Source organism: Chrysemys picta, chromosome 1 (assembly GCF_011386835.1).
Source record: "Chrysemys picta bellii isolate R12L10 chromosome 1, ASM1138683v2, whole genome shotgun sequence".
Lineage (NCBI taxonomy): Eukaryota > Metazoa > Chordata > Testudines > Emydidae > Chrysemys > Chrysemys picta.
The window spans coordinates 168,818,167-168,841,470 of NC_088791.1; the positions used below are offsets into that span (position 1 = coordinate 168,818,167).

At 47.3% G+C, this 23,304-nt stretch overlaps 1 protein-coding gene and 2 non-coding genes across 6 annotated transcripts in view; 1 reads left to right on the forward strand and 2 right to left on the reverse strand.

Annotated features, from left to right (window-relative positions):
* The first annotated feature begins 4,494 nt into the window (after nt 1-4,494).
* Nucleotides 4,495-4,566, forward strand: TRNAP-AGG (transfer RNA proline (anticodon AGG)). Its single transcript has one exon. It is a non-coding gene; the product is annotated as a tRNA-Pro (tRNA).
* An 825-nt stretch (nt 4,567-5,391) lies between these two features.
* Nucleotides 5,392-5,463, reverse strand: TRNAP-CGG (transfer RNA proline (anticodon CGG)). Its single transcript has one exon. It is a non-coding gene; the product is annotated as a tRNA-Pro (tRNA).
* A 3,129-nt stretch (nt 5,464-8,592) lies between these two features.
* RCSD1 (RCSD domain containing 1) overlaps nt 8,593-23,304 on the reverse strand; it is a 50,949-nt gene continuing 36,237 nt past the window's right edge. For 2 of the 4 annotated variants that reach the window (XM_008166331.4, XM_065574919.1), the window contains exons 3-8: nt 17,442-17,531; nt 15,069-15,140; nt 13,976-14,179; nt 12,181-12,878; nt 11,056-11,117; nt 8,593-10,904 (exon numbers count right to left, since the gene is read on the reverse strand). In XM_008166331.4, coding sequence (XP_008164553.2) covers nt 11,081-11,117; nt 12,181-12,878; nt 13,976-14,179; nt 15,069-15,140; nt 17,442-17,531 — 1,101 coding nt within the window. In that variant the 3' untranslated portion in view covers nt 8,593-10,904; nt 11,056-11,080. The remainder of the gene's footprint in view (nt 10,905-11,055; nt 11,118-12,180; nt 12,879-13,975; nt 14,180-15,068; nt 15,141-17,441; nt 17,532-23,304) is intronic. The other 2 variants (XM_005283685.5, XM_065574926.1) reach the window with 1 other exon arrangement.

Sequence of the window (23,304 nt, forward strand, 5' to 3'; positions counted from 1 at the left end):
GTGTTTTGTTCCAGCAGGTGTGGCAGCTGGGAAGGTTAGGCCCCAGTCTTCACTCCCATCTAGTAACATGGGTTGGATTATGCTTTCAGATAATACCAGTAGTAGGACTGGTGGATTAGGAAAATAGAAGCTCTCTGAGGCTGAAGGAACAAAATGGACACTGTGTAGAATCAAGCACGTGGCTTTTACTTTGCTTATTAGGCTCAGAGACACAGCCAAGCAATTGAGTACAATAGATCAGGGGTCATAAGAACGGCCGTACCGGGTCTGACCAAAGGTCCATCTAGCCCATTATCCTGTCTACCGACAGTGGCCAATGCCAAGTGCCCCAGAGGGAGTGGACCAACAGGCAATGATCAAGTGATCTCTCTCCTGCCATCCATCTCCATCCTCTGACAAACAGAGGCTAGGGACACTATTCCTTACCCATCCTGGCTAATAGCCATTAATGGACTTAACCTCCATGAATTTATCCAGTTCTCTTTTAAATGCTGTTATAGTCCTAGCCTTCACAACCTCCTCAGGTAAGGAGTTCCACAAGTTGACTATGCGCTGCGTGAAGAAGAACTTCCTTGTATTTGTTTTAAACCTGCTGCCTATTAATTTCATTTGGTGACCCCCTAGTTCTTGTATTATGGGAATAAGTAAATAACTTTTCCTTATCCACTTTCTCCACATCACTCATGATTTTATATACCTCTATCATATCCCCCCTTAGTCTCCTTGTCGGAGACCTTTCAGAAGTGGTGGGCCGAGTCTTCATTTATTCACTCTAATTTAAGGTTTCGCGTGCCAGTAATACATTTTAACGTTTTTAGAAGGTCTCTTTCTATAAGTCTATAATATATAACTAAACTATTGTTGTATGTAAAGTAAATAAGGTTTTCAAAATATTTAAGAAGCTTCATTTAAAATTAAATTAAAATGCGGAGCCCCCCGGACCAGTGGCCAGGACCCAGACAGTGTGAGTGCCACTGAAAATCAGCTCGTGTGCTGCCTTCGGCACACATGCCATAGGTTGCCTACCCCTGCAATAGATTATATAGGATTTTCATGGGCGGAGGGAAGCGATGGGGTGGGAGGTTCCGAGCCCCTGGATAGGTCTAGCAGCAAGACAAGATAAGCACAGTAAGCCAGTAGTCTAAAAGATTACATAATGGCTCCGACCAAGGTTTCAAGTTAACATATAACATACTATTAGTACACATTAGTATACATTAGTGTTTTCCATTAAACAATGTATAAAGTGTATAATTAAAAAATATATATGTTGAATTCTGATTTGGGGTCCATAGGAATGAGGTAGCTCTTCTGGTTGTCCAACAGGTATATTCCTGGGGGTTAAAGCAAAAAGACATTGAAAAGTACATGGCAATAGAAATTGTTTTTCAGGTTGCCCCACTGTGTTTCTAAAGGCTAACACTGGCATCTGGGAGGGAGGGGGTGCACCAATTAGAAGGGAGGATGTCATATCTCATACTGACATGCTTGAGCCTCTCCATGAACTCAAGTTTGGTATGTGGGGAGGGTATTGGTTATCTTTTCCTGCAGAAGGAGTGGACATAGAGGCCACTTTCAATACTTTGGTATGTCTGTAGATTCTGATAAAGACATCAATTACCGCTCCCCATCTGGAGTTTTGCTGACCATGCTTATCTCAGTAAAAAGCAAGGTTGTCTCTTGTTTGTTCAGCTTCTCTTAGCTAATATTGTTCTCGGTGGGCTAGGCCCCCCGCTCAAACCAAGCTTTGGGTCTCTGTAAAAAGTTGCTGACAGGGTCTGTAATCAGGGTTTTACAAACACAGCAATTGGATTTTGGCCCTTCAGAGGCTTTTTCTCATAATGCTTCCATTTCCTAGTTCCATAGTTCCCCTATGTATTTGGGTATGGGTAGTTCAGTGTGTTTTCCCATTTCTTTCAACAAAGTTGAATTATTTTGGTTGTTGTAGCTTTTTCTCCTAAAGATCACTGTCTTTGCCTAGTTGACCTGCACAGCCTAGGTTTTGAAGCAGGTTTATAGTAAATATTGGTTGTTTTGCAGACTTGAGGATAGTTTCATGGAAGACTTAGGTTAGGGGATTACTGCAGTCAAGGCACTAGGCTGCTGTTATATACACTGAAGAGGACATTGTTACATCCCACTTTTATTCCCATCTCTTTCTTGAAAATCTGATGGGGGGGGTACATTCTATTTAATATTTAAATAGCTGATGCGCAAATTTAACCATGTTGTATGTTGTTCCACTCTGTAGCAGTTTTAAAATTCATTGCTGGGTGCATCTTGCATCAAACATGTTTGTAAAGTTTATCAGACAGGAAATTGACCTCCCCTGTCTTCTAGGGAGGCCCTGGATTCCCACAAAGTTGAGGGAGCAGTTGAGGATAAGATACTGCAGAGGCTTACCTAGTCTGATTTCCAGTTAGTATTATACACCTCAGTTTTCCTTCTCAGATGATTTTCAAGCCCCCAGTACAGTTAGATCACTCCAGCTAAGTCACAAAAGTCTACCCCTTTCAGAATTAGAGTCCAAACAGAAACATAAACAACAAAAACATTTATCCCATCCTCTTGCCATACATAATCATTGCTCAAAGGATTTGTCCTGTTCCCAAACAGCCATTCAGTTGGGTCCAACATCCAGCCCTGTTGGTCCTTAGTGAGTCCCTTCTCCTCCGTGTTGACAGGAGCAGCTATCTGTACCTCTGCACAAGGAAGATCATAGGGGAACCCACACCTACCCTTTACCACAAGTTCCCATCCTGGGATGCTAAACAATTATATCTGCCCCATAACATAAACTGTCCCATCTTTACTTCCTAGAGCTTCTGCCAATATGCTCAGCCTTGCCTCATCACCAGCCCCTTTTTTAGCTAGTAGCCTCCCTCTTAACAGAGCACTCCCATCTAATCTTCCTCCTAAATAGCCTGCCTCTTTTTTATCCCAGCAAGCCTGGTTTAGGTACGTTTTCCCTTGTCATGTGACTCCTATGCTCATTCCTTTCACTTGGGGAAGTGGGCTAAGCCTCACACAGGAGCAGCTGAGCCCCAAACCACTTAAAGTGTCAGCTCACCCTGTGAGTTGTTACTGCATCACTCTTCAAGTATATTTGGATGAGGCCTACTCTGGACCTATTCTTTTCAGGTAATAAAGATGAGGTACTCACAAAAGACTGAAGTGTCAAAAGAGGAGGTGCTGGAACAAACTTCTTAGATTGTCCTGCAGAGCATGCTGGTGGTTTTGTTTTGTGCACATCGTGTCCATATGCAGAACCTACAAGTCCTAGTGTACAATTTCCCATCTTGATCTGAGCTTCCATGATTGCTCAAATGGGCAGCAGGATGCAGCATTCAGTGCTGCAAAAGGCCTATTTTGATCCAAACAGAGCTGCCTGAGAAGTCTACAGGTCCCAGCATGGAATTGCTCAGTCTCAGTCCAAGCAATATAGTTCATATATTGCATGGTCCACCATACATTACACCAGTTCACTGCCTTGGAGTGGTCCTTTCCAGAGAAACTACAGGTCCAAGAATGGTGTTCCAGTTCAATTAAAACATCCTCTGTATTAAAATGAGCGCAGCAGCAGCCTACATTGTAGAAAAACATAGCGCTTCCCTTAGATCATTCCTAGCATAAGCCAAGGCTCAGAGATCATAGTAAGTAATAGACTATCGTAGGTGAAACTGAGATCAGAATGTACCCTAGTCTGACTACCTTTAGAGCTCACTAAAAAGCCTAATCCCATAATAACAATGCTAAGATAATTTTCTCATAAGACATTAGGAGCAGAGCCCATTTTTGTTCTGAGTCCTAACTCTCTTATATAACTGTACTGCAGCACCTGGATGTTATGGTGATATATTCTTTGTAAATATAACAGGCAGATAGGTGTATAGTGCCCAAGAGATCTTTGAATAAAAGCAAACACCTATGCCCATGCAGCATCCCACTGGAGTCAGTGGGGATCCTCACCGTTGGAGGGATCCATCTGTGTGGCTGGGCTTGCAGGGTTGGGACCATAGTTATTAAATTAAATATTTGTCTGTCATAAAACAAGGAGTGGTGACTTTGCTGCTTGACATTGGCATAACAGCCTGTTTTCTGTGGGCTTTTATTCCTTCTTAATTTTGAGCTCTTAAATGGTCCATAGATCTTGTACTGGGTCACTGCACAAGGAGAAGGCAGCTCTTACAGATGTGAAGGATGAAAAGGGATCACGCACTGGCACTCAGGCTTTCTGAAAGAGTCTTTGTGTGGGCATATGTAGATTATTAGCTCTACTACAAATAACAATATTGTTTGTATAATTAATTAATTAGACTCAAATAAAAAACCTAATAAGAAATGAAGGGGTAAAGAACGATCCTTGGTGGAAGAAGGCACATAGGGGGCAGAATAGAGTTAGCTAAACAACTGTCTGAATCAGAAACAGCTACGTGGGTAGGACTGAACCAACGTTAGCTTCCTTTGCAGTAGCTAGAAAGTAGCTCATATGGCGGCTCGTTGGTCTAGGGGTATGATTCTCGCTTAGGGTGCGAGAGGTCCCGGGTTCAAATCCCGGACGAGCCCTATTTTTCTTTCCCAATGCTTGAACAGTTCTATGATCATTTTACATTGTTTTTATTGAAGGTACAATAAAAGAAATGGGGAAGCATTTGCAACTAAAAATATGACCCTCTTGCTCTCTGTATTAACAGTGCATGAATTTGAATAAAACTCCGGCGAGGGAACCGTTTAGTTCATGAGTCCCCTCTCCTCCTCCACACAGACTATGATTAGCCCCACAAGTACCCCCATACATCCCCCTCTTCTTCGTCCTCTAATAATATTGCTCAATCCTTTAATGATACGAGCATTACAGGGCGGGGGACTAAGTGGGGAGTCCAAGGGGGAGCGGGAAGGAGGCCGGAAGAAGGGAAAATACACCTTGGGTGCGGTGTGTATTTCACCGCTCCTCCTGTGCCCCCCACTTATTCTCCATAGAACCCCGTTCTCCCCATGTTCCTGTTTGTCTTGGTACTTCCGTGCGCTCCCATCCCCGCTCCTTGTAGCAGCTGGACACCTCCCAAGTAGTTACAAATGGAAACAACAGAAGTCTCCCCTTTTCTTCATCCCCAGCCTGAAAACCAGCTGGATCACATTGTTTATTTTTTGTATCTCCGCTTGCACGAGCCCCTACTTTCCCCACCCCCAGTTCGCACGGCCAATTACTGCCCCTGTCCACCCCTTCCCCCTGTGCAATTCCCACCCACTCGTTACCCCTCCCTTCTCCCACCCACTTTACCGTGGGCTCCCCCAGTTACTGCCCTGGGGCCCCGTTGTGCATGTGATGCAATAAAATGAATTGCGGGATCAAACCCACAAAATGGAAAGGCTCGCGCCCCCCTCCGTAGCGGGCTCGTCCGGGATTTGAACCCGGGACCTCTCGCACCCGAAGCGAGAATCATACCCCTAGACCAACGAGCCGCTGCCTGCTTCTCTTCCTCTAGCCAGCCTCTTCACTGTTATCCCGCCTCCTCGCTGCAACGCGCCAGCCACTGACAGTATGGCCTGTTTCCCTCCCCTGCCAGGCTACCGGATGGTTCCGCCCACAGGCTGCCCCGGCTGGAAGATACCATTCCGCTCCCCACTAGGATCCACCCGCCTGATGGTATCGCCTTGCCTCCACCCAGTCAGCCCGCTCAGCCGGCCCCAGGTGGGGGGAGGGCGCCTAATGGTAGGGCTGTGGGGACTCTCACTCTGCGCTTTCCCATGGGGACGCCTCAGCCCCGCAACCTCGAGGTAACAGACTGTTCCCCAACGGCGGCTGGATTCAGAGCCGGGCGAGCTCATCCCCAGTGGGGGGGGGGCTCTTTCCCGCTTCAGCTCCCACACACAGGCTGCGGTCCGGACATTCGGTCCTCCCCCCTGTCCCCATAGCGGGGCCATGGTTTAGTCCGGCCCGCCCTTCTCCCACTGGGCTTCAGAAGAAGGTCCCTGGAGTTACCCGGATATTGCTCCCTTCCACACACCCCCTTTCCCTGAACAGCTGCCCCCTCCCGCCCTGACTGTGCGGCAGGCAGGCAGAGCCCCGGGGGCGGGGCCCGCTGAGCGCTGGTGGCTGCGCGGCGCTCTCGGGCCGGGCTCGTGAGCGGGGCTCCCCGGGCTGGGGCGTGGCCAGGCTCAATGAGCCGCCCAGGCGCCTCTGAACGTGTCAGGCCGCCCCTGCCTCCAGGACGCGGGCCTGCGCGGTGCGGTGGAAGGGGGCCCTGGAGGAGCATCAGGGGTGTGATCCCCGCCCACCCCGAAGAGCCTCCTCTACCTCCACATCAGAGCCACGCTGCGCCTCATTTCCAAGCCCTGTTTACTTCCTGGCCTCCCACTTCACCCCTTTTTGTGCTACAGGGCTGCTAACTCCATCCACTCTCCCCCCTCGCCTTCACGTGGCCCTGCTGCCTGTGCACTTACCAAGTGACCTAGGGACTTGGGGGACCTGGGTTGAAGCCCCTGCTCCATCACAGACTTTCTATGTGACCTAGATTGTTCACTTAGCCTCCCTCTGTGCTCCAGTTTCCCTTGTGTGAAACAGGGATAATATGTTAAAAGATTATGAAGTGCATGGCAATCTGCTGATAGAAGCACTGTGTAAGAACAACGTGTTATTACTGCTGCCAATGCCCTTCCAAAAATCACTCTTCCGCCAATAGCTACCCTCCTTCCTCACCTCCTGGGCCTTTCATCTGGCTCCTATTTCAGTTTAAACAAGTAAAACCGGAAGACAACCACAGAACTAACAAGACCTCAGCTGAACACAACTGCCCAAACTCTTAGCTTTTATGTTGCATTCCTTTCCCCTCTCTGTTGTGTTTTGTTTCTCTAAATTTAAAGTTCTTCTGGACAGGAAACTTGTATTGTTACACTACTTATCTATAAAGCATCAGGCATGCCAAAGGTGCTATATAAATAATAACAGAATTTCCTTACTTACAGTGTTTTCCTGTCCAATTACTAAGAGTTTTAGGATCTGATCCTGTACTCTTCTATCCAGAGAATTTGAGATGCTACTGTGGCCACCCTTGGTCTGAATGCATGGTCTAGGGCCCCTTGTGCTTTTATATAAAATAGTTTTTAATGTAGGTTGTGTGTAACTAGTAATTATTATTTATATCCTCCAGCAGCTCCACACAGGTATGTGGAGGTCTGCAGCTCAGCCCTGCTCAGCTCATCCAGAAAAGACGGGGAGATTGCCTGTTTTAACACATATCTTTTCTTCACCTCCTCCTCACACACAGAGCCCCAATTTGATCTAAGATGGGTCAGCAAACTATGGCCCGTGGGCTGCGTCCAGCCTGTCAGACCTTTTAATCCAGCCCTCGAGCTCCTGCCAGGGAACAGGGTCGCGGGTTTGCCCCACTCTACACGTGGCGTGGCTCTACGTGGTTCCCGGAAGCAGTGGCATGTGCCCTCTCCGGCTCCTATGCGTAGGGGCAGCCAGGGGGCTCCGGACGCTCCCCCCGCCCCAAGCGCTGGCTTTGCAGCTCCCATTAGCTAGGGAGACCTTTTAATCCGGCCCTCAAGCTCCCGCCGGGGAGCAGGGTCGGGGGCTTGCTGGGAACCATGGCTAATGGGAGCTGCAGGGGTGGCGCCTGCGGACGGGGCAGCGCACAGAGCCGCCTGGCCGCACCTCCGCGTAGGAGCTGGAGGGTGAACATGCTGCTGCTTCTGGGAGTTGCTTGAGGTAAGCGCCTCCCGGAGCCTGCACCCCGACCTTCTCCTGTGCCCCAACCCCCTGCTGCAGCGTTGATCTCTCTCCCGCCCTCCGAAGCATCCTTTTGCCCCCCAACCCTCTCATGCCCAGCCTCACCCCTGAGCCTGCACCCCCAGTCGGAGCCCTCACATACACCCCGCATCCCAACCCTCTTTCCGGAGCCCCCTCCCACACCCTGAACTCCTCATTTCTGGCCCCTCCCCAGAACCCACACCCGCAGCCGGAGCCCTCACCCCCTCCCACATCCCACACCCTGACCCTGACCCCAGGGCCCTCAGGCCAAAAAGTTTGCCCACCCCGATCTAAGATGTCCTCCATGGAGTAAATTCTCTTCACCCACTCAGCAAGGCTACACTCCCTCAAGCCAATACTGAACAGCTTCCCATCTCTCCTTCTAGGACTCTGTCTGTTACCATAGACTAACAATAGACCTATAGACAGACAACAGAAGAAGAGCCCCTTTAAGTAGTGTCTGCCACATGGAAGCAGAGAGTGACGTCATACCTATGTAATGTATGCTACACCCTTGTGTGTGTGGAGGGGCAATTTTGTCTGAAGGAAAACCTCTGTTCTTACCATGGAATCTTTAATGGCTACACAGATAGGATTTGTGTTTTTAAGGTCTCATCCTGAAGACCTTCACATAGTGAACTTTAAGGGGATGAATAGTTGAGTCAGAGATATCAGTACTGGGACCTGGCTCCAGGGAGTCCACAAATTTCAAACTTGATGGTTTAACACTACACTATCCCCTAGTCGTAATCCCGCCCTCATTCTGTCTGCTGCCACCAGCTCTACTCATCCTGGTTTGGGCTTCTGCAGCTCCCCAGGAAGAAACACACAGTTAGTTTTCTTTTCAACTCCACTATTTTATTTCCTCTGTTTTCCCATTATATTTTCAAGGTGAGGGAGGACAAATTCCACCCCCTAGGCCAGCACACACATTCTCTAAACATGCACACTCATATATACAGAAATGCACAATCACACACGTCCAGATACATCAGCTGAGAAAAAAAATGTTACAGTGATGACTGCAGCCTGGCCTGGGATACAAGCTCAAGCAAACAGATTAAAATGTATTTCAAAGATGACACTTGCTGACATGGCTCAGAGAGGGTGTGGGGGTTGCATATGCTGAGAAACCTCTTCTAGGTACAAATGGCAACACCAGTCACTTTTCACTGGTTTTGAATGAACAATATCTTAGTGCTTTCATCTGGGAGGATGGAAGGCAGGAGACATTAACTAGAACATAAATCCATTTGTCTTTTTGTGAATTTAGTACAGGTAAAAGGTGACACATAGGATATTATTTATTTGTATAGCTGTAGTGCCTAGGACCCCCAATCATGGATTTAGGACCCCATTGTGCTAGGCTCTGTACAAACACAGAACAGAATGACCCTCTGCCTCACAGATCTCCATCCACAGAGCAGGTGCAGCACAGGCAGCAGCAGAACCAGGGTCCATCACTCTCTGCCTTGCCAGTGTGTCTAACCCCTGTCCTGGGGCAACTGCTTCAAAGATGAAAGGGAGTTCAGTCTCCATGGCCCTTTCAGTCTTTGGCCTCTTCAATGATACTGTCGGGTCGGGAATGTTGTCGGGTGTCAGAGAATGTGTTGGTGGTTTTAGTGATGTGGACACCTGTCCATCAGGAATAGGATTGTGATACTCCCCCAAACTCATTTAATGTTGACTAAGCAATAGCTAATGCAATCTGGACGCGAATGGCTCCATAGCCCATCCACAACTAGTCCTCTGAGCCAGCTAGTCGTTTGAAAGTTCTAACAGAACCCTAAATGCCAGCTCCAAGCACTTATATGGTCTCATCACCATAGTATCTGAGTACTTCTCCTGTTACCCAGTCCTTTCAAACACTCCCTCTAAATGCTCTAAGGCAGTGGTTTTCAAACTTTTTGTATTGGTGACCCCCTTCACACAGCAAGCCTCTAAGTGGGACCCTCCTTATAAATTAAAAAAAACACATGATTTTATATTTAACACTCTTTTAAATGCTGGAGCGGGGTTGGGGATGGAGTTGGGCTGGCAGGGCTTCGGCTGTCAACCCTGCACATGGCTGACAGCTCATGACCCCCTTGTAATAACCTCCCGACCCTCTGAGGGGGTCACAACCCCCAGTCTGAGAACCCCCACTCTAAGGAGAGAACCTGGCTCTTTAAAATAAATTTTTCATGGGATGGTAGTTCACCAATTTGAATTCAGCCTAGGCCATAGGTGAGCCATGGCCACTGGGAGCTGTGGGTGGCTGTGCAAATGTAAACAAACAGTCTGGCAGCCCACCAGTGGATTACCCTAACGGGCCACGTGTGGCCTGTGGGCCGCAGGTTGCCCAACACCGCCATAGTAAGTGAAACTCAATCATACACAGGTTGTTCACTGGCTTACATGAAATGAATAGGTTATTTCAGTCCAGTTTGCAGTAAACAAGTGTCTATATCACAAAAAATTAAAAGTGGTTCTAACTGGCCACTTGTTGGTAGTCTCAGTAGAGTCCAAAGACGTCATGACCACTGACTTACACTTGATCCTTCCAAGTAACAGTTGAATACAGTGGTGGAGTAGTGTGAGGAAAGCTTGCAGTATTACTTCAGATGCTGTAAGTGTTCTGTGGATATGGTACTTCAGTTGCTACTTCTCACCAACACGAAAAAAAACACACACAAAAAAATCCTACAGAAAAATAATCTTTAGCTTGTACGTGTTTCAAATACATATTTGCCAGCCCAACACTAGTCCAAGTAGATATTCATCAAAGATGCCGTATAAACCATTTAAAAATGATCTTCTCCAGATTTAGGATTCACATTGTCTGCCATAAAGCATATATATATTTAGAGAGAAAATTATTTTCCCCTACTTCTAAAAACTTCATTTACTTGCATTTGAAAACTGAAAATATTTCAAAGGAAGCTATTTAAAAAGGCACAACTTATATATGTCCAAAACTGATAAATTGCATCAAAGTCCAACACGGGGGAGCAAACAAAATTTGGAACTTCGCTGTAATGGTGAACATTGGGCCCAAAAACGGTGGTGATTGTCACGCCCAAGCTACTGTGCATCAGGTCTCCAGACATGGCCATGAAGTTGCTCAATATACCCCAAGAAGAGTCAGCCAGTACATCCATTTTGAACCCTGCAGCAAAAAAAAAAAGAAAAAAAGAGGTCTTAATTCCAGTCTCTCCTTCCCACTGCTATAGAATGTCATGGGTAAGAGTAGTGAACATCTTTGATGTTATTAATATTCTGCTGATCTTTTGCAAGGGAGAGTCCTCCAGTAGCTGCACCTTAATTGGACTGTTTGGCTTCTCTTCACATTAAAGTCTCCTGTGTCCTGATTGGGTTCATCCTTTTGAGAGAGAAAGAATGATAGAAGAGAGAAAGGAAAGTTATAAAAATAAACATATGTTACAATTTTACATTGATAGGAGTCTCTAGGAAAGTCTGGAATCTGGGTGTCTTTTTGGCCATCTTTTATAATTGGGTTATGGTTTTCCTGCTATAAATTTGAAGGACAGCTGCAGCCAGACCACTCCGATTGATTTCCTCTGTTCTCACCAGCTAAGCTGGGTCAGTACTTGGATTGAAAACAGGGAATCATTTTTTTTCAGTTTTTAACTTTCCTATTCAAATTCATTTTGGATCTTTTCTCCCTACAACATGCCCTTTAAGACACAGATTTGAGCCCTCCAAACTCAGATAGTTCAGTAAAAAAACAGGACAGGTGGAAACCTAAGGGGGAATGCAGAGGGTCCCATGTTGCTGGGGTGACTTTTCATCAATATAACTCTGCTCTGTAATAGCTAGTGTGCAGGTGGCACCACTGCCCTGTTGGGTGGAATGGAGACCTGGTTAGGTGTGTGGGATTATGTTGGCCACCGATGGTTAAAGGCCAGGTACAATGAGTGTAAGTCCTAATATAGCTAGTGGAAATTCTCCTTTACCTCAAGTGGTAGAGGCCTGTGTTTTCTGAATTAGAAGGAACTAGTTTGTGTGGTTCAGTGGGTGACCACGAAATTGGTATGTGTGCACCACAATTAGGGCTGACAGTCCTAACAAGAGGTTTGGAAATGTCCCTTTTAATCAGACAGTTTAATCTAATGGTCTCAGGGTGAAAAATGCTTTTTGCCACATGTACTTTCAAAATACTGGGCACCTGAGCAAAGTGTCAAGGGTCAGCATTTCTTTCTCTTCTTTCACCTACATCCCTTTCACTGTCATGCCAGCCTGGGGAGCCAAGCCTTTTAATTGTCTGTATTAGATGCTCTGATATTGAAGTTGATTTGTACTGGGATTTAACAAGCACCAGAGGGAAATGCCTTTTTATTTTTAAGGCAAAACACTTGTGAGAGCCTCTGGTATTTCATGAACAATTACCATGGTGGCCTATCTCACCTCTGCTTCACACTTACACTGTGCCCGGTTCTTGCATTGGCATTACACTATGATGCTCACTGGCAGTTCCTGTGTCTGCTGCCGGCTGCGGCATCCCCGTCTCCAGGGACTTTTCCTGGGTGTCTGATGTTTCCTGTATGTCTTTGCCCTCACTGTTTTCTTCCTTCATCACCTCTTTATTTTCTTTGTTCCTTTTTTCCTGTTCAGAGGCACTGCCATCCTCCCTTTCCCCCAGGGTGCTCCCTTCCTTATCCCCTGGGGTGTTCTGGCACAGCTTCTTATCCTTATCTCCCATGGTACTTGGGCATGGCTTCTCCTCTGGGGTGCTCTGGGATGACTTCCTCTCTTCCTCCCCTGGAGTGCTTGCGCAGGGCTTCTCCTTATCTCCTGTGCTGCTCTTGCATGGTTTCGCTGCCTCTGTTTCTTTTTCTCTCTCCTCTTTGTTTTCTGTGCTGCTGGACCCTCTCCCTGAGGGTGGCTTTTCATTGGATCCTATCCGTTTCTGCATCAGTTTACTGCCTGTTCCATACACAGGTGACTGCAACTCCTCTTTCTGACTCTTAGGCATGAATACCTCATCACCATCCTCTTCCTTGGCCCCATTTTCTTGAGATGATCCAGTTGCCCTTAAATCTTCACCATCTCCGGAGTCGGACTGAGACTTTCGGAATTTCCTGGAGGGGGGTCTGCGCTTCAGTGACCCCCGTGTCCGCACCTGAGAACAGGTAAAGTTGAGATTGAAGAATTTAAATAAACCACACCAGTGTGCAGCGTCAGCCCAGAAAGCTAGGGTGAATGACTTGGATGCTCAGCTGGTGACTCAAGACACCGGTTCTCCTTCTCATTGACACTTTGCCTCTCTGAATAAGTAATGAGAGATCATTACCCCAATTTAAACTGTGGCTCTCTCTCCAATTTACATGATCAAATCTGAAAACATTAAGTTTGACTACAAGGACACAAGACTCGATATATAGTTACTTATGAACGAGGAATTACTTTGGAAACCTCTGCCATTTTATTTTGGGCACTGGGGTGATGGGAAAGGATAAAGGAGTTTCACATCTCAGTAATCTGAGGACCAATGGTGAAATCGAGCAGTCCAGATTCTCTCCCCGTTGTCGCCAATTCATCTGAGTCCTAATCTGCAGAAGCCCCTGCTATTCTGGTATGTCTTGGGCCTTCCAACTTCTCCCAGTTGAAGGCTGTATTGGCAGCTAGCCTGCAAACTAAGAACTGCACATAAATTGCATAAACTGGAGAAGTTAACCAGCTGCCTTCTTCTTTAATACAGAGTTGTGGTTTACAGAGACTACAGTTCCCAGTATTCAATGCAGCCTGTCCTGCTCAGACACATTAAGTGTTGAATGATTGGCCCTTCATGGGCTATGCCTCCGTATTAAAGGAGTGGGCATGGAACACACTGCAGAATTTCAAGGTTTATTTGACTTGCAAGCTGCAGTATTAATACACTAACCCACTGCACTACTAAGTGTTGGTCATTAATTTTGACATGATGTTGTCTGAAAAGCTGTGATCAGTCCAGCTCATGTTGAGTTGAAGCAGGTGAGTCATGCCACTTCATCACCTGCTGGAATCTGAGGGACTATGGAAATCTATTTGCAGGCAGGCAAAAGAGGGAGTCCAGTGGATCACAGTGAGAGAGAATTTCAAAACTGATGCAGCGATCTCCTCGTTTGGCTGCAAACACACTCTGTGAAGACTGAATTGGAAGGTAAGACCTACTGTTGCAGTTCCACTCTAAACTGGCTTTGGCTTCCTGTGTTGGAGAAGTCCTGGAAGACACTGTACCTTGTTATAAAACTTCAGGTGAGTGCCCTCTGGTGGTTGATCAAAACTGACTGGTGTCTCATCCGATTCACTGGAACGGGACTGGATGCCGGGGCTGCTGGGAGTTGAAGGGGGAGTGCTAAAGGGAGATGGTATGACTTTCAGACCTGGGCTTTTTGGAGATGTTCCTGGCACCAGGGCAGCTGGAGCAAATGCCAGATTGGCCTGCAAAAAAAAATCATCATTATAATAAACCTCCCCTCGGATTTAATATCATGATTTTTGGTGTTATTCTACCTGCCACCCAAATTCCCCGTCAGAGATGAAGTGGACCACATGGGGGAGCCCTTGCCCTTAACACACATGATAGCCTCTCAACTGACAAGAGAGATAGCTCCTGGTTTTGTGTTTCTCCTGGTGATATTGTCAACAAACAATCCCATGTGGAGATGTTCTGGATGGACAATTGCCCTTCCCGAACAGCTGGATCTCAGAACCAATCTTGTATCATCTGAAGTATTAGGGATTTTCCAGTGTCCCAGCCAAGCGAATATGTCTCCCATAGTTTTGCACAGCAGAGGCTGTGAACAGAGCAGTCAATAATAACAAGGAACTTTAAATCATTCTGTATTTGCCCAGATAGCACCTGAAGTTTGCAGCTGTGGGCACTCTCAGGCCCTTCAAATGATCATTATATTTAATATAAAAGAAAAGTGAGAAGCGTTTAGGGTATGTCTACACTTCAGCTGGGAGGATGTTTCGGGTAGACAGATGCGCTTGCTCTGCTTGACCTAGTGTACTAAAAATAGCAGCATGGTCACGCTGGCATGGGAGGTGGCTTGGGGTAGCTGCCCAAATACAATCCCACCCAACCCCCTGGGTGCATACTCGGGTGGCTAGCTCAAGCCGCAGCCTGTGTCACTGTGGCCACACTGCTATTTTTAGCTTTCTAGCTCAAGCAGAGCTAGTACTTGTCTTTCTACCCATCCTGGTACCTTCCCAGCTGCTGTGTAGACATATCCTCAGGGATACAAATATAGGAGCCTTGTTAAAGGCTAATCAATTTAATTCCCTGAGAGATACAACAGCCGTGTTGACAGCATCCAGCACCTACCTGCAGTTTTTCAATCAGGGGAGAGCTTTTCACCTTGACCCTGGGAAGGGGACAAGCATTTGGAGACGGCTTCTGTAAATAAACAGAAAAAGACCAAAATAAACTAGATGAAGAAAGGAAAAGTTCTGAAGCCTGAACCAGTCCAGATTGGTCCTGGGAAGTGAGAGATGGAAGAAGAGGAAGGAAAGTGAAGAATGTGTCACTGAAGCCTATGGAGGGATCTTTACAAAGGAGTCTGTTCTTCCCTTTCCCACTACTCCCACCTCATCTGCTGTCCAGCCATTAAGTCTATGATAAAGAGGAATTAGATCACACAGGACTGAGGAAGCGGAGAGCACTGTACAGAGTAATATCATTCCACTCTGAGAAAGATTATCAAAAGAAGGTAGCCAAGCCCTCTACATTATCCTCCTGTTACCGAAATATCGGGTTTACCTAGCTGAGAGCCAATAACAGCCAGACAGGAATAAGGAAGAGTAGCTTTATTTTGCAGAAAAAAGGAGAGCTTTGCACCTTGGTACAAAAACTTTGTTTTATACACATTTTACAGATTTTTTATACACATTTAGACAAAGGTCCTTGCAGTGTTACCACTTGATTGGTGGTGGTCAGACCCGTGCTTTTGCTATCTGGTCAGTGAAAACTAGGGTTACCATATTTTGTGCCTCCAAAAGGAGGACACTCCACGGGGCCCCAGCCCCGCCCCCGCCCCAACTCCGCCCCCTCCCCAAAGTCTCCGCCCCCTCCCCTGCTTCCCGCGAACATTTGATTCGCGGGAAGCCTGAAGCAGGTAAGGGGGAGTGTGGGGGGAGGAGGCGCGGCCCAGGCTGGCCCCCCGGCGGCTCCAGCCTGGGTCGGCTCGGGCCCTGGGGTGCCGGCCCCGGCCGACCGCCCCCGGCCCGCCCAGCACTGCCGGCGGCCCGGCGCACCCCCCGGCGGCCCGGCGCACCCCCCGGCTCCCGGCCCCGTGACCCCGGCTCCCGGCCCCCAGCCCGGCGACCCCGGCTCCCGGCCCCGCAACCCCGGCCCGGCTCCCGGCTCCCGGCCCCGCGGGCCCGGCCCCGCGACCCCAGCCCGGCTCCCGGCCCCGCGGGCCCGGCCCCCCGGTTCCTGGCCCCGCGACCCCGGCCCGGCTCCGCGGGCCCGGCACCGCGGGCCCGGCTCCTGGACCCCGGCCCGGCTCCCGGCCCGGCACCATGCCCCCGGCCCCGCGACCCCGGCCCGGCCCTGCACCGGCCCCGCACCGCCGACCCCAGCCAAAGAGGCCCCGGCCGAGCACCACCGAGCCCTCCCTCCTGATTTTCCCGGACATGCCCGGCTTTTGGGGATTTCCCCCCGGACGGGGATTTGAGCCCCCAAAAGCCGGACATGTCCGGGAAAATCCGGACGTATGGTAACCCTATGAAAACTGGCTTGGGACCAGCTCCAACTACCTTAAGGCCTTGAAGGGAAAACAGTTGAAAAGTTTAGGCTACTGTGTACTTGAAGTGTTTGCTTCCCCCTAATGGCCGCTGGTTGACATAAAGGCTGCTCTGTTAAGGGGGGGTCACTAGTAACTTTTACACTCCCTTTCCCCTCCCACCACTCAAACAGTGCCCTCTTTTGAGAGAAAATCGGATTCTGTCCTTTCTGATTAGTATATCCATATTAGGGATTGTGTAATGGTTAGTCCCAGAAGACTAAGGTCAGTACTTCAGGGTGCTAGTCTTGGCTGTGCCACTGCATGGCATTGGGCAAGATATTTAACCTCTCTGTGGTGCAGTTTCCTCATCAGTAAAATGGAGATAAAACTGACCTTCCTCACAGAGGGTTGCAAGGCTTTAATGTTTGTAAAGTGTTTTATGAACTATTCCTCTAGCGTATCTGAAGAGAAATGTTTGGCCCTGGAAGAATTACACACTCATTCACCCTTTCAAACTGTGAATCTAGAAGGAGGGAAGACTCCAAGAGCAAATGATTACTTAATATTTATGTTGCAGTAGTGCCTAAAGGCCACAACCAGGTTGGACTACATTTTGGTGTATAAACAACGTATGACAGTCCCTTCCCTAAAGAGCTTAAGATGTGAGGATGGAGCTGGTATGGGAGAATCAGGCGGATCCTACGGAGATGTGGTGCCACAGAGGGAGAAACTCACAAGCAGAACTGGAACATGTACGTGTGTCTACAACAGTAAGGAGACAGCAAGGAGCAGAGTATGTGTCGGGTATTGCTGTGGATGGATAGGGGAAGTGTTCTCTGCTTTAGAGCTTATGGTTTATGTTTCACTATTGGTGGTCCCTCTGGTAAACCCACATTCACATGCCTTTTAGGAATCAGAGAGAATAAGACCCAGCAAAAAGGAAGGTCTTTCCTTATTGCATTGGTACTCACCGTCTCCCCATTGTGGCCCAGCTCCACCTTTTGGGTGTGTAGGGGAAGGGAGCAAGGTGGTTTCCTCCGGGTTGGTTTATTGGCTGGTACCTGAAGATAAAGACAGCCATTTGAGTGACAAAGGAAGAGCAAGGAGGTTACACTCAAGCACCAGAAGGCATCCTCTAGTGTTGTGTGTCTGCAAAAGGCCCAAGAGAAAGCGGGGGGGGGGGGGAGATGTCTCCAAGAGCAGCCACATAGAATATCAGGGTTGGAAGGGACCTCAGGAGGTCATCTAGTCCAATCCCCTGCTCAAAGCAGGACCAATCCCCAACTAAATCATCCCAGCCAGGGATTTGTCAAGCCTGACCTTAAAAACCTCTAAGGAAATTCCACCACCTCCCTAGGTAACCTATTCCAGTGCTTCACCACCCTCCTAGTGAAAAAGTTTTTCCTAATGTCCAACCTAAACCTCCCCCACTGCAACTTGAGACCGTTACTCCTTGTTCTGTCATCTGGTACCACTGAGAACAGTCTAGATCCAACCTCTTTGGAACCCCCTTCCAGGTAGTTGAAAGCAGCTATCAAATCCCCCCTCATTCTTCTCTTCTGCAGACTAAATAATCCCAGTTCTCTCAGCCTCTCCTCATAAGTCATGTGCTCCAGCCCCCTAATCATTTTTGTTGCCCTCTGCTGGACTCCTTCCAATTTTTCCACATCCTTCTTGTAGTATGGGGCCCAAAACTGGACACAGTACTCCAGATAAGGCCTCACCAATGCCGAATAGAGGGGAATGATCACATCTCTCGATCTCCTGGCAACGCTCCTACTTATACAGCCCAAAATGCCGTTAGCCATCTTGGCAACAAGGCACACTGTTGACTCATATCCAGCTTCTTGTCCACTGTAACCCCTAGGTCCTTTTCTGCAGAACTGCTGCCTAGCCACTCGGTCCCTTGTCTGTAGCAGTGCATGAGATTCTTCCATCCTAAATGCAAGACTCTGCACTTTTCCTTGTTGAACCTCATCAGATTTTTTTTGGCCCAATCCCCTAATTTGTCTAGGTACCTCTGTATCCTATCCCTACCCTCCAGTCTATTTACCACTCCTCCCAGTTTAGTGTCATCTGCAAACTTGCTGAGAATAAAGGTTGTGTGAGGAGGGGGATTTGAATCCACACCTGCACAGGGAGACCACAACAGCTGATTGTGGGAAAGAGAGCCTTGAATGTGGCACCTTAGACCGCTCGGCCATCCTGACACTTAGAGATGCTCTAACAAGTATCCCATTGGAAACCCCACAGTAGAATGGCTTGTAATTTTTCTGTTTTCTTTCCTGTTTCTGGTAATCACTAAGCTTTCATCTTTTGAAGGGGCCTCAACTTCCTGCTTCATTCATTCACTGAGCTCACTATCCTAGGTGTGGTACCAGGGGCTGAAGGGCAGCTTAGAGTTCTGAACACAGCCCACAGCCTCGCTAATCTTTCAAAGGGAGATGCAGCTCACAGAGACCACAGGGCCCAAGTTGCAATGTTTAACAAGTGACTTAGGAAGCATTTCCTGGACACTACTGTGCTAATAAGCGATGGTCACATAAATACCACCCTATATCGGAAACCTACTGACCGCTACACTTACCTACATGCCTCCAGCTTCCATCCAGGACACACCACACGATCCATTGTCTACAGCCAAGCTCTAAGATATAACCGCATTTGCTCCAATCCCTCGGATAGAGACAAGCACCTACAAGATCTCTATCAAGCATTCTTAAAACTACAATACCCACCTGCTGAAGTGAAAAAACAGATTGACAGAGCCAGACGAGTACCCAGAAGTCACCTCCTACAAGACAGGCCCAACAAAGAAAATAACAGAACACCACTAGCTGTCACCTTCAGCCCCCAACTAAAACCTCTCCAGCGCATCATCAGAGATCTACAACCTATCCTGAAAGATGATCCTTTACTCTCACAGATCTTGGGAGACAGACCTGTCCTCGCTTACAGACAACCCCCGAACCTAAAGCAAATACTCACCAGCAACCACACATCACTGAACAAAACCACTAACCCAGGAACCTATCCTTCTAACAAACCCCGATGCCAACTCTGTCCACATATCTATTCCAGTGACATCATCATAGGACCTAATCACATCAGCCATACCATCAGGGGCTCGTTCACCTGCACATCTACCAATGTGATATATGCCATCATGTGCCAGCAATGCCCCTCTGCCATGTACATTGGCCAAACCGGACAGTCTCTACGCAAAAGAATTAATGGACACAAATCTGACATCAGGAATCAAAATACTCAAAAACCAGTGGGAGAACACTTTAACCTGTCTGGTCATTCAGTGACAGACCTGCGGGTGGCTATATTACAACAGAAAAACTTCAAAAACAGACTCCAACGAGAAACTGCTGAGCTAGAATTGATATGCAAACTAGACACAATCAACTCCGGTTTAAATAAGGACTGGGAATGGCTGAGCCATTACAAACATTGAATCTATCTCCCCTTGTAAGTATTCTCACACTTGTTATCTAACTGTCTGTACTGAGCTAGCTTGATTATCACTTCAAAAGTTTGTTTTCTCTTAATTAATTGGCCTCTCAGAGGTGGTAAGACAACTCCCACCTGTTTATGCTCTCTGTATGTGTGTATATATATCTCCTCAATATATGTTCCATTCTATATGCATCCGAAGAAGTGGGCTGTAGTCCACGAAAGCTTATGCTCTAATAAATTTGTTAGTCTCTAAGGTGCCACAAGTCCTCCTGTTCTTCTTTTTGCGGATACAGACTAACACGGCTGCTACTCTGAAACTTAGGAAGCAGGTTTGTCCAGAGAGAAGGGACAGCACTTTTTTATCAACTGCACAAACACTCCTCTCAGTCTGAACCTGCACAGGCTCCTGGGAAGATCTAGCTTACTCCGGGCATGAGGAGAGGGTTAGCACAGACGTCAGCGCAATCTCTCCAAAAATCTATCATCTCATTTGCACAGTTATGCCCATGCAAGTAACCTGAAACCTATACTTACACCAGCATGGAAAGCTCCAACTTGATTTGAATTGCATGTGTCTCTATGTCGGAGATGAGAGCAGCTGAAATTTCCTCTATTTTATGCCAATTTCCGTGACCTTCTGGCAAGTTACCAATGTGCTCTGTGGTGCAATATTTGGTGACTTTTGTCATAATTTGTACCCACTTAATGTCCAGGGATCTGGGAAGTTACAAACATCAGATTGTGGCAACTTCGTCTTTGAAGAGTTGGCCACTTTAGAGAGTTTGTCTGGAGTGACAAAGTCAGGCACCATGGCTTTATGAGGTTTACACTGTTAACTGGTGATGTTGTGTCAGCAAATTGCGATGCAATATAATTGCGTGAAGCAATGTAATCAAGCTGTGACTGTGTCCTCCCATAACAACTTAATATCGTCCTGACACATCACAATCCTGGCATGCAGTATCATCCTATTCTATTGAAACATCATCATATCACAACATTATGATACCACATTGCGAGGCAGTGACATTTCGTGGGCATCCATTAATGTCCTATATATGCTAAGTTCGCAGGACATAGATCACCATGCTGACATCAGGATGACCACAGATATAGTGAGGTCGGGCAACCATGATTATTATATCACCCCCCAGGACTGTGATACACTGAAATGATTTTTGTTTTTAACATGTGTGTTTGTGATGGTAGTAGGGGACTCTCTGTGTCACAGAAAGTGGATCAGCGGCCATGAGTCCTTTGACTTTCCCTGCCTCCTCATTGGATTAAATCCATTTGGGGCCTTGACTCATCACAGTTTTGGGTAACCTTTGCTGCTTAAGTTCTTTCTACCACCCCTAACCAGGTTTCCTAGACTTCTCTTCCAGTCTCCCTTACCAAGAGAGGTTTTTCCTTCCTGCTTCCCAGCAGACTCTGTTTCTCACTGACTCACTGGTGCATCTAGGCCTCAGTGAAGCAGGCCTGGATCACAAGGATTCAGTTATTCTACCTTAATCTGCCCTATGCCTTGTAGAAGAGGAAGGAAAGACAAGGCTGCTCTGATTGAGATGCTTTCTGGTGATAAATGACAGCACATTGGGGCTAGTCAAATGTCCAGTGTCCTCAATTACATTGAGTCAATCCAGCTCCTAGCAGGACATGAGTCCTGTCCAATGTGATATTCCAACAACCTGCAAGACTGCACCAGTTTTCCTGCAGTGCCAATCCATGCTGTCTAACCCATCAATAAACCATTGCTTGAACTCTAATGGGTCCTATTTATTTCTCCTGAGTTCAGTCATACTGTAGCCCATGTAAACGAAATTAAAACTGCATAATCTTTGTGATAGCTGTATCAACTATCTGCAGCCAAACAGAAGACTATCTTCATTTGTTTAAATCCCACTGAATGTCAACTTCTTGCTTTTAGGGGAGAAGGGGAATCCTGATAGCAGTATGTGCTGGTCCTCACTGGAGACGTTTGTGAGATGCATGCCTTGCATATAATAGTTTTGTTTGTTTTTATCCAGCAGTTACTGGGTTAATTAGGTCTCAGTGTGTATACACATGGGCTAAATTGGAGTGTATGTGTCTGCTGTGCTGTGACAAAGCTCTGTCCTTGACTCCATAGGTCCTGCATTTCCTGGCGGATTTTTGCTAGCCTCAGAGGCTCACTGTGACCCTCCACATAGCCCTTCTCTCTCTAGAAACAAGGGTCACAGCTTACTGAGCCATTTTCATCATAAGCCAACAAGGGAGGTGAGGAGAAGCAACCCTCCCTCACACAGTCTCTGTTGTCTCCCAGTTTCAGTAATTAATCAGGGAGGGAAGGGGAGGGGAGGGGGGATCCCAGGCCCACCCTCTACTCCAGGCTCCAGCCCAGGGACCCTAAAATTAGCAGCTATGGTAGCTGACTTTTTGGAAATAGACATGTACAATTCCCTGGGCCACTTCCCCACAGCAGCCCCCCACTCAATATCTCCTTCACCATTACCTCAGGGCCTCCTTCCTTGCACCTGATATAGATTTGTACTACTTCGTTCCTCCCACAGCTAACTCCTGACACCCACACCTCACTGACTAACTGGGAGGCTTTTAACTAGTTCCAGACAGCCCTTGATTGGCTTCAGGTGTCCCAATCAACCTAGCTATCTCCACTGCCTTCTAGAAGGATCTTAATTGGCCCCAGGTGTCTTGATTGTGGTTACCATGGTACCAGGTATTTGTTTAGCCTGGGGCTAACATACCTGTTCCTCACTACTTTACTGTAGCCATCTGGCCTTGCCCCATCACACTGGATAGAAGTGCTTAGGATCAAATAAAGAGGGACAAAACTTTGTTCACTATTTCTGAGCCCTGGACAGCTGATTCAGAGCTTTACAGAAGATTGCTAAGGAACTATCACTATTATTAATGATCATTATTATTATTGCTGGAGAGCTGCTAGTGCGATGCATGCTGGCTTCTAAGCTGCTCAGTTTGCTGTTCAGCCGCTCACTATTTGGAGTCTCATTTCTGTTTCATAAATATCAAACATTTGATTAAGGAAAGCTAGTTGGGTGCTTTCTAATTAATCAGTAGCCAAAAAGGCCCAGTGCTGAGCCGTACATGTGCACCTTGCTTTGATGCCAACTACCACTGGGGAACTCATGGATGTCTTAGCAGGCTTTTCAGTGTCCCCAAAGCACAAACATCCTGCCACTGGCTAACAACAAACTTCTTTTAGTGGGCAGCTGGAATAGGTATGCAAGAATGTCTACATGTAACTTAGGAATGTATAGAGTATACTGTACATGAGATTGTTGTGTGTTATACTACAGTTTGTGAAGCACTATGGGATCATTCGGGATAAAAGTTGCTATCCAAAAATCA